The 11,184-nt window shown below is 41.7% G+C and overlaps 1 protein-coding gene across 1 annotated transcript in view; it reads left to right on the forward strand.

The window, feature by feature from the left end:
- Positions 1–9,928, forward strand: part of ephb4a (eph receptor B4a) — a 36,940-nt gene extending 27,012 nt beyond the window's left edge. Inside the window, exons 6-17 of the mRNA XM_084564653.1 lie at positions 1,439–1,774; positions 1,859–1,983; positions 2,505–2,670; positions 2,975–3,074; positions 4,334–4,398; positions 4,559–4,672; positions 5,059–5,306; positions 5,391–5,606; positions 5,804–5,953; positions 6,202–6,395; positions 6,821–6,979; positions 7,175–9,928. Coding sequence (XP_084420779.1) covers positions 1,439–1,774; positions 1,859–1,983; positions 2,505–2,670; positions 2,975–3,074; positions 4,334–4,398; positions 4,559–4,672; positions 5,059–5,306; positions 5,391–5,606; positions 5,804–5,953; positions 6,202–6,395; positions 6,821–6,979; positions 7,175–7,283 — 1,982 coding nt within the window. The 3' untranslated portion in view covers positions 7,284–9,928. The remainder of the gene's footprint in view (positions 1–1,438; positions 1,775–1,858; positions 1,984–2,504; positions 2,671–2,974; positions 3,075–4,333; positions 4,399–4,558; positions 4,673–5,058; positions 5,307–5,390; positions 5,607–5,803; positions 5,954–6,201; positions 6,396–6,820; positions 6,980–7,174) is intronic.
- The last annotated feature ends 1,256 nt before the right edge of the window (positions 9,929–11,184 follow it).

Genomic DNA, 11,184 nt, shown 5'->3' on the forward strand with positions numbered 1-11,184 from the left:
TCAATTCAGTCACATTTTGGATGTGTGAATGGGAGGGACTTTTTAATTAGGCACACTCTCTTGGAATGGATGTGAAAGCGTAAAACATTGTGAAACTTTGAATCAGGCTGTTGACAGTGTCTGTTCCCTGCAGGTGTGATAGATACTACAATTTGCATCCAACAATTTTATTATTAGTGATTTACAGTTACTGTAATTTACTTTAATTACAGTGGCTCTATCTTAATCATTAATCGCTTAATTTGGCCATTCTTATTATATACTCTATTTTTGTACTGGATTGCCTGTGCAGTCACATATTTTCAATTTGTATGGAAAATTTCCAGCCAGCCGAGACATCTGTAAATCATGCAGACCTTTTCCCTTGATAGTAAGTATTTTAGATTACTGTGACAGCTATGCTGATTTTAATAAAGTGGGTTCTGATTGGTAAGATGTGGAATGTATCACCTCTTAAAAATCTCTAACAAAACATCCCAAATGTTGAATTAGAATTCATGCACCCAAGATTGAGTGTGATGTTGCCACACTTGTGTTTCCAGTGAGAACACCATTAGCTCTTAAGTTAGCTGCAGGCTGAGCGTCAAAGCTCTGTCTCCTTGGCAGGAACAGAAACTCATTCACAGTGCCTGAGTGGTCTTGTTGTTTAGTTATGCTTGGCTTGAGGCAATCGCTATCTTCTTACAATTTTCAGGCGCCGATCATTATCATCCAGTTTCAGACAAACATAATTGCACTAGTTAAATTCTGCCACACATATGCTGCCTCTGTGATGCAAAGCCACTGCAAGAGCATTGTTCCGGGTTTGTGATTACATGAGCAGACTGAATAAAATGTCTTTACTATATAGCAAAGATGGTAGGCAAATGATCTGTGTGGGTCATGTAAAGGTAAAGCAGCAATGAATTGACAAAGCAGATGATAATTTGATTTGACAGAGAGCATTTATATACTGTGAATACAGCAAGACTATGTGACACCTGAAAAATGAACTATTTGACATTTCACACATTTTCACATGTGACAATATTAGATAAAACTGCTGGAGCTTTCTTAAAAGAAGGAAAAATAATCAGTCAATGTTGCCAAAGGGATATTTCTGATTTAGAAGACTGCAACACTTGAATCAGACTAAGATTTAAAAAAAAAAAAAAAGCAGTTTTATGAGATTAGTTCCACTGTCTTGTTTACATAGTGGGTTACAGCACTACCAAAGAGTGACATGAAGTTCAGATAGACCATGAGTCCATTTATATGCTATGCAAAGCTAACTGGCTGCTCATTGTAGCATATTCAATGTTCTCAACTAACTCTACTTTTTCAGTATGTTAGTTTGCCATCACATAAATTTTAAAAAGAAGAATCCTCTGCTGATTTACATTAATTACAAAGAGAATGCCAAATTAGCTCAACTCTGGATTTTTTTTTGTCACTGTAGGAACTCCATCTGCACCACGCAGCATCAACCCCCTGTTCAACGACACCACACTAACTCTGGAGTGGAGCGAGCCTCTGGACAACGGCGACAGAAAAGACCTGAGTTACACCATCAAGTGCTTTGTGTGTAGGTCACCCAAGGGATCGTGCATCTCCTGCGGAGACAGCGTCAGCTACCGTCCGGCGAAGGAGGGCCTGCTGGGTCGCAGGGTGGAGGTATGGGGCCTACTGCCCCACACCACATACACCTTCACTGTCCAGGCCCTCAATGGGGTCTCTCTGCTCAGCTCCAAGGAACCTGCCAGTGAAAGTGTCAACATCACCACAAGCCATAATGGTGAGAGGAGGAAGGGATCAGGTAGAAAGGTATAAGCTGTCAGAATATCATAAGGTATTTATAATTCTTCTGCCATCTGTGCAGTGCCATCGCTGGTGTCTGTGATTCGGAAGAGTGACTCCACCGAGAGCAGCCTGACCCTGCACTGGTCAGTCCCAGCTCAGCCAGAATACACCATCCTGCAATATCAGCTCCGCTACTGTGAGAAGGTAAGAACTCCCTGACAGCATCCCTCAGTGGTCTGGTCTCATTCCGTTCAAATTTCACGAGTTTGTTCACGGGCGTGCTGTGGCTCAGGATTAAAAAGCTCTGTGACACAATGCAGATGAAGACAGCAGGGTGTGTCATTGCGGCTCACATAAAGCAGATCTCCCCCGCAGTCCAAAAACAGAGAGATTAGATAAATGGAAATTACCCGGAGCCTGAAATTGACAACAAATTCCTCAAACGTTTAACAGTGTATGATTTATTGCAGTATGTCAGCTCAACATATGATCAGCTGATTTCCTAGGGTAATTCTTGTGTCCATGTATCAATGACATTGTTCAATGTAATGTGCTTAATTGGATTTGACAGGTCCAATCGGTTAAAGATTTAAATTCATCTTGAATTTTGAGTACATTTTTAGCAGTCTTTCTGAGTTTAACTCTGTGCTTTTTCACTATGATCTCTCTCATTCCTCTTGTATTCCTCATTTTCTCTCAATTTAACTCTGTTTCCTTTTCGGTAGGATCGGCGTAGTGAGGATCAGTGCCACTACACAGAGAGTAAGAGAAACCAAGCTGTGCTGACGGACCTCCGTAGGGCTACCCAGTACGAAGTGCAGGTTCGTGCTCACACCTTGGCCGGCTATGGCAGCTTCAGTCCAGCAGCTGTCTTCCGCACACTGCCTGATGGTAAGAAAATGTCTTTGTATGTTCTTAGACACAGTTTCACATACATAACTCCTTTTTTATATTCCTTTCAGATTCTTTCTTGCATAATCAATCCCTGCACATTCTCTTGTTAAGAAATCGCTTCCAGCAAGCATTGAGTTAGTGTCCTTGAATTGAACCTCGTATATATTATAAAATCCTGTCAAGTCCTTTCTTCACTCTCATACTTTTCTTTACTACCAGCGCATGCCTGCTGTCATGGTTTCTGTCATTATATAACAGTATTGCTTTTTGTCTATTTTCTTTTGTTTGTTTTCTCTCTCAGGACATGACTCTGCCTCCCAGTTCTTCTTACGTGGCATCCTTATCGCTGCTGGGATGCTGCTACTTGTCACTATCGTCATTGTGACCGCCTACTGCATACGGTGAGAACGAGGGAAACGGAAAGAGGCAAAGAAAAAGATAGATTTGTGCGGGAAAGAGGCTGGCAGAATAACAGGAAATGGAGAAAAGAGAGAGGGAAATTGAAAAACAATAACAATCGTGACCCCAATTTTACAGTTTTGCACCACTTTGTTCATTTGTTTATACAAATCATATCTTATCAACAGTGGATTTGCACTCTTTTACCTACACCTTTTCTCTCTCTGTGTGAGGCAGGTCAGACACAAAGCAATGCTCATGATTTCTTTTGCTTACACAGCTAAAAGCTATCCTGCTCATTAAAACATTTTCCTTGGGCTTCATTGTTTAAGTAAATAGTGTTGGATGCAATCACAGGGAGAAAGAGAGAGAAAGTGCATGCGTATGTAAAAGAGAGAGAGAGAGATTCAGCGGGATGACGATAGAGGTAGAGGGCAGGGAAAGACAGGATGCAGGCGTCCCAACCCTGTTTCCACAGGACAGGAGAACAATAGCAGTGACCTTGTGACATACACACACACAAACCAGTAACTGAGGCCCAGATCTGCCACTAACTGAGGGTGGTGCATTATTGCTATTTTAAGCTTATGAGGTGGGAGAGAGAAAGAAATGGAGGAAGGCAGGGATCCAGTAGCTACAGGGTTGTTACAGTCTTGTAGGGATGGGTTTGCGCCAGCAGAATTATAATGGAGCCACTTGTGTTGAGGAGTGTAACCTTAGTGGTTGGCTCAGGTATTCACTGTTACTACAAACCCTTGCATGTTTAAGACACAACACATGTTTGATTTTTTGTTGTTGTTGTTGTTGTTGTTTTAAATCTTATCTTTAAAAACTGGGGGGAAAAAAAAGGTTTAAGTGTAACATGAACAGTGTCCTTCAAGTCATTGTATCTCTGCTTGCTAGAAGGTAGTGGTCTTTAGATGTGCTGACCTCTGAAATCTCTGTGAATGAGGCCAGGATAACAAAGTAGTTCCCAAAGAAATCTATAAATTATCATATTCTGTTATTCTTGGTTGCATTCATTATCACATAAAAATATCATTTTCTTTCTTTCTTCTTAGAGTTTTATTTCAGTCAGTGAAGCATCCTGTTATTTTTATGACATGTGAACACTCATCTTGTTAGATTACTGATGTGCATCACATAGCGGTGATAAAGCATTAGGAATACTGATACTATAAAATCAAACATCCATTCGTCAGATAACCGCGCTGCTGTCCTAATGTTGGTTCATTTATCCCCATTTTTTTTCTACCTGCAGCCGACACAGTCGAATAAAGGATCCAGAGCTGAGTGACAAAAACAGCCAGTACCTCGTTGGCCAAGGTAACAGATCAAGGACACGCACACTAAACCTCAGCTGTGATTTACAACTCGTTCACGTTGGGGAAATCATTTTTAATGTGACCGGGTTCCTTGCTGCTTATAGTTCTCTTACATTTCTTCTCTTTCCTTTCCCACGGCTATGTTTGTCTTTCTCTCACAGGGGTCAAGGTTTATATCGACCCTTTCACCTATGAGGACCCTAATGAGGCGGTGCGAGAATTTGCCAAGGAAATCGATGTTTCCTTTGTCAAGATTGAGGAGGTTATCGGTGCTGGTAAGCCCCGTCTGTGCTTTTCCCAGTATTAATAAATGTCTGAACTTTGTGTTGGTCATCTCTTCCTGTGGACATCAGAGGGTGGTTGCCCGCTTTCACAATAACCTTATTAAAATACATCTAATTTGCTAGGATAAACTAATTCAGTGACATTTAAAAACATGGTCTGGATTCTTCTGTATCAGCCACAGTTCAATATGGCTGCAGAAATAAAGCAATTAACTGATAAATATGTGACCTGTATTAGAGGAGCTCATTCAAACCAAAGGGCAGCAATAGCTGCAAGCTAGCTTTACATTTGCTAAATACAGCAGATCCACATAAAGCAGTCAACTCCTGCTAAAACAAACAGCCTTAATGTGTGTTTATGCGTGTGTTTGCTGCAGGCGAGTTTGGGGAGGTGTGTCGAGGACGGCTAAAGATCCCAGGGAAAAAAGAAAACTACGTAGCAATTAAGACTCTAAAAGGAGGCTACACTGATAAGCAGCGACGTGACTTCCTGTCTGAGGCGTCCATCATGGGACAGTTCCAGCACCCCAACATCATCCACCTGGAGGGAATCATTACAGCTAGCTGTCCAGTCATGATCCTCACAGAGTTTATGGAGAATGGAGCTCTGGACTCTTTTCTTCGGGTTAGTGGGATATACAGAAGATGCACTGAAACGCACCGTCACATCACTGGTTCTCTAACTGAACAGTTTCTCTCTTCTCTGTAGTTGAATGACAGCCAATTCACACCCATCCAGCTGGTGGGTATGCTGCGCGGCATCGCCTCTGGCATGAAGTACCTGGCAGAAATGAGCTACGTCCACCGAGACTTGGCTGCTCGCAACATCCTGATCAACAGCAACCTGGTGTGCAAGGTGTCTGACTTTGGCTTGTCACGCTTCCTGCAGGAGAACTCCTCTGACCCGACCTACACCAGCTCTCTGGTGAGCCTTTCTCAGTTAATGCTCAAGAAAGAAACCTTCTCATTAAACCTTTTTAGGTTCATCATGCAAGGGAACTCTGATTATTAATCTTTTTTATTTACTCACATGCTTTTCATATTTTGTTAAAATATAATATTGGGGGTGAATTTACTATTATTTTTATTATTGCACTGCTTACTATTTACTTTTCCATGCAGGGAGGTAAGATCCCAATCCGCTGGACTGCACCGGAGGCAATAGCCTTCAGAAAGTTTACCTCAGCCTCAGATGTGTGGAGTTATGGCATTGTCATGTGGGAGGTCATGTCTTTTGGAGAGCGACCCTACTGGGACATGAGCAACCAGGATGTAAGTTAAGCAAAAAAAGTCTTTAGGGCCAGTCTTTACACGGAGTTTTCAAAGTTTAAGGTTGCTCAACATGAACCCAAGCCTTACCAGCATTTAACATTTGCATTCTAAAAAAGATTATCAAGTTGGTTATCAAGTAATCAATGAAAATTTTAAATCCTAACCATAATCATGCAACTTGAAATGACTGTAAATAACATTTGAACTGATGCATTTGTTTGACTAGTAATCATTTTTCCTCCCATCAGGTAATCAATGCCATAGAGCAGGACTACCGGCTGCCCCCGCCACCTGACTGCCCCACCCACCTGCACCAGCTAATGTTGGACTGCTGGCAGAAGGACCGTTCAGCGCGTCCTCGCTTTGCGGACCTTGTTAGTGCTCTGGACAAACTCATCCGCAACCCAGCATCGCTGAAAATAGTGGCTCAAGAAGGAGCAGGGTGAGAGAGCACACATGTCAGGTTACAATGGCATAAAATAGCTTAAGAATGCACAGGAAAACTGAGGCATGCCTGTCCTTTCATATTGTCTCCTTAGTGTCATTTAACTTCTGACAGTCACATGGCAGACATTACCCTCCTACTGCCCAATCTTATGTACCACCTCAATGTCCCACTGTGACCTGTCAGCCACTTGCTGTGTCCATTTCCCTTCCTCCACATTTTGCCTGTCGGCTGGTCGCATGCAGCAGAAGACACTCCACCCCTGACAAATCCCATTGTTTGTCCCTGTCAGTCACTCAGCTTCAGATTATACCTCCGCTTGTCAACTGGAATGTTGCTGCAGGATATATATAAGCTCCTCACTGTTGTTTTGGAGGCAGTGTATGTAAGTTACTCCTTTGTTTCTGGACTCTGACCCCCAGGCCATCCTACCCCCTGCTAGACCAGCGTGCACCTTTAGCCCTCTCACCGTGCGCTTCAGTCGGGGAGTGGCTGAGGGCCATCAAGATGGAGCGTTATGAGGACAGCTTCCTGCAGGCCGGCTTCAACTCAGTGGACCAGCTCGCCCAAATCACCACACAGTCAGTTCCTGTTTCCAGTTTTCTAATCTAAATAGATATCAATCAATCTCCTAGTACAGATTTTTTAAAATTTAAGTAAAAGTTCTAGCCTATGGAAGCAACTATAGAATAGAAATGGATATTTTATTGTCTATTAAATCCACATCTTTCTTTGTTGTTCTTCCTATCTAATTGTGCTTTTTTCCAACTTTTCAGGGATCTTCTTCACATGGGAGTGACTTTGGCCGGGCATCAGAGGAAAATCCTTTCCAGCATCCAGACTATGATCTTTCGGAAAAAGAGCACTGCGACTGTGACCTTCTAACTGACCCTGCCTCCGACCCTGGACGTGAACACCAGCACACAGGTGCAGCCATGTACTGAAAGCACTCTGGATCCTCTCCTCTGACCCACTTTGAACATGGACTCCAAGGGAGATTGGAAAATGTATGACCAGGAAAAAAAAAAAAGAGAAAAAAGATGACTGATTAGAGAGTTGTCCAGAGACTGACAGGTTCCGGTCACACACAGTGACCAGGTGATGAAGTCCTGCAGACAGGCTGGTCATTTTTACCGTTTGTGGTCAGTGTTTTTACATCTACTCAAGGTTGAGACTCAATACATGTGGGACATACCAGAGTTTATACCATTTCTGTAGTATCATACCATGATCAAATTGTTTACTGGTGTGTTACACCAAATGTGGCAAAAAAGATATGCCAGGCCAAGATTTTAAATTTTCAGATTGTTGTGTAGTTATGAACAAGAACTGCTTTTATCCGGGTTGTCTTGCATTAATCCATCTGGATTACTTCCGAGATATATTTCACATCAAAACTGAACATTTTATTTCTTTTTTTCCTCTCATTTGATTTCAGCATTACCTCCTCTTTGCTCAGGTGTGATGTGTAACGTAAACTTTGGTGAGCGCTGTGCTTGCCCTTATCAGACTCCTCTCATCTTCCTCAGTCTGGCTCTCCCCTCGCCAGCTCAGCAACACGAGGACAAGAAAAGGCACAGAGACATATCAGCACTTTTATCATTTCAGAGTGAATTGTAATTATCAGTAACTCCATGTATTTCTCTTGGAGTGTGCCTGGTTATTATTGCTGCTGGTGTTTCTGCTGGCAGCTCAGTTTTATTATAGTCAGACTGAACAAGGACTCCGAGACCAGAGTGGACTCCGAGACCAGAGCACACTGTAGAATTGGGTTTCTTTGTAGAAATTTACCAAGACAAATAATTGGCCTCAGACTTGTTTTTCCTTGATATAACTGATACATTTTAATTCTCTTGTTCTGTATTCATCTTCCAGTGCCATTCATTTGTCTTTGTGGACTTAAATGCCAATTTTATAAAGGAGAAGTCTCTCATGAGTGATTCAGTCTCATTTGAATGTACCTTAAAGGGTTACTTTGACATTTGAAGTATATTTGTTCCTACATCAGATGCTTGCTGTGTTGTGACCAGAATGTTTCTGCTTTTGCCCCAGAGCGACACAGGAATGATTTCTTAACATTTATTATGGAAAACAGTGCACATCTACCAGCTAACAGGCTAGCTCGTAGCCACTAGCGTGATACCAGCAACACTGTTGAGCTGCTGTTTGATGAACAAATAAACACCAGTCAGATTTTCAAGGTGAATGTTTTATTTTCCATCCCCAAACCATACAAAAAAAAAAAACATACAAAAATCTGTTTTAAACATTAAGCTCAGAAAACAATGCTCTCCGCTAACAAGAAGCTAAGAGTATCCACCGATTGCAGGATGTAAGTAATGCTAATAAGTAGTTTGAATAGCAGGGCAGCCACCCTAAAATTGTAAATTTAGTGCATTATTGTGTAGTTTTGTATCATTTAGCTTATAACATAGTGCATTAGTCATGTCAATGGCTAACAGCAATACATTTAACTATTGGCTAAAGATTGTAGCCAACAGCAGTATGGTGAGAAAAATGTTTCTGCACTTGCTGAATGATGCCAGTAAAACACTTGTGCGTCTTCCAAAAAACAACACAAAAAAAGTTTTTTTGTGTTGTTTTTTAAGCCTGAACTGAATAAAATAAACAGCTCTCGGCCACCCTCTGGGTTTGCACCAAAGCTTAACAAAAATAGTTTCTTACATTTTGGTATGGAAATGAGTGCACAGCTGGTTTGCAATAAGCAGTGTCCATTGGTCTGAAAAATTTGGAAAGTGATTCTCAAACAGCTATTGAAACACATTTACAACAACAATTGTTGTACTGCATATCATCACTTTATCCAAACTGTTTTACTCCCGTGCCACTGGATACTTCTTAATTTTTTGTGTTTTAGTATTTTTGGTTTATTGTACAGATTTTTTTCCTCTGTAGATCTTTCCTAATGAGAAGGGACACCATCAGAACAAATTTTAGCTCACTGGGTCTTAACATGTGATCATTTTGTCGAGTTCAGGAAGTGCGATTAAACTTGTGTATTCAAAATGTATTGAAATGTGAGGTCTGAAATAGATTCAAATCTGGTTAATGCAAAGTTAGGTGCTGGTTATGACCTGACATTGCATCCCAATGATGGTATGGCCACACTCGGATAAAAAAGACCAAGTGTAGTCCAAATTGATGGTGATGCCATAGAATGTGCCCAGTCTCTTTTCTCATGTAAATTTAAAAACAAACAACAGGCCTTAGTCAGAAGCACTGGTATTGTCATGCAAGAGTCTGAGACATTCCTTTAAAGATTATGAAAAAATGTGGTCTTCATATTGAAGATCTCAATAAATGCAACTTTGAAATAATAAACAGATAAAGTATGTTTTGTTTACCATTGTGTGTGTAGCCAAGTCAGTATTCATAATAAAGATACACACCACTAAAGACTCATTTCTCTGCTTATTTCACTCGGACACATTAACGTCAATCTCAGTACAGGGGGATCATGAATACATGGATGTCAACAAGAAATAAAAAAAAATATAGACATATATATCCACATGCTTTACCTGTTTCCAGTCCGTGTGCAGGCTGCTGTGTCCCAGTGACCTGCTTACTTCTGTCCTGAATTCAAAGAAAATGGGCACACAACAAAGCTGCTGCATCCTTGCCAAAACACATTGATGTTTCTGGGCTGATCTGACCCTCTGTTCTCTTGTTTAGCTTTATTTCATTGCTGGTAAATATGAAGTAAATAAATGTTTCCAGGCTGTCTTGGTTTTATCTTTGGTCAGATGACAAATTCTTTGAACTGTCTGGGGTCATGTAATGTCTGAATATTTTTTTCCGTCTTTTTTGTGGCTCTTGTTGCAAGCAAACCTCTCATCTATCCCGTTGGCTCATTTTTAATAATGAGAGAGAAACATGAGACTGCAGAGGGGCTAGAATAGAATCTCACTCTCCCTACGTTTCCTAGCTTTGCTTTCTCGCAGCCTTTCCTCTTCTGTTTCTCCAGGGAGCCTTTACCCCCGAGGCCATGGGGCTTGTCCTCTCCTGTGTTTCCCTTCCTGGTCTTCAGACCTTTTAATCATGAAGAGATGTTCTTTTCTTCTCCTGTGCCTTGGGCTGAGAGCAGTTTATAGTGCAGCATAATCTTAAACTCTCACACACTTGTTTTTTTTCTCTCTCTCTCTCTCTCTCTCGCCTCCTATCTCCAAAGCTACCATTACCAGGCTAAGCTGCCAGGGCTTCAAAAAGTGTTCATTGATGAATGTACTTTGATTATCTCTGCGTTTCGGACTCATTCCTCTTGTTCTACTGCTCTCGTGTGGCCCACAAAGTACAGCCCTGTACAAGTGGAGCTTCTATGTTCTACGATAAATAACGATGAGTAACTGTTACGGCAGGCATGTTTATTTTAACCCACACCAAGATGGTGTGTTGTGGTGAGCATGAAACTCGGTGTCGGAGTGATTCAGCGTTAGAAAGACAGAGACCAGCATTCATCTCTGGTTTCTACTTCTGTCAGTGCTTTGAGTGACCCCTGACCCTGCCGTATAGTGCAAATCTAGCCTCAGCTTTGTCTGCTTATCTGAATGGCCATTCATTAGGGCTGCTGTCGGGCAGAGAGCGGACCAGGCCAACCAGGTTTTTAGCATTCGCTGGATTGTGTCATTCTCCATTGCATTCCTGTGTGCATTCAAGTGTGGAGAGCTTGTGTGTGCGTGTTCTGGTGGCCGTAGTGGGTGGGGGTTAACCAGGGGGACAGGTACCATGTGTGGAGGGAGATAATCTGCAATGGTTTTACTCTGTC

Source organism: Chelon labrosus (genome assembly GCF_963514085.1).
Source record: "Chelon labrosus genome assembly, chromosome: 17".
NCBI classification, from domain to species: domain Eukaryota; kingdom Metazoa; phylum Chordata; class Actinopteri; order Mugiliformes; family Mugilidae; genus Chelon; species Chelon labrosus.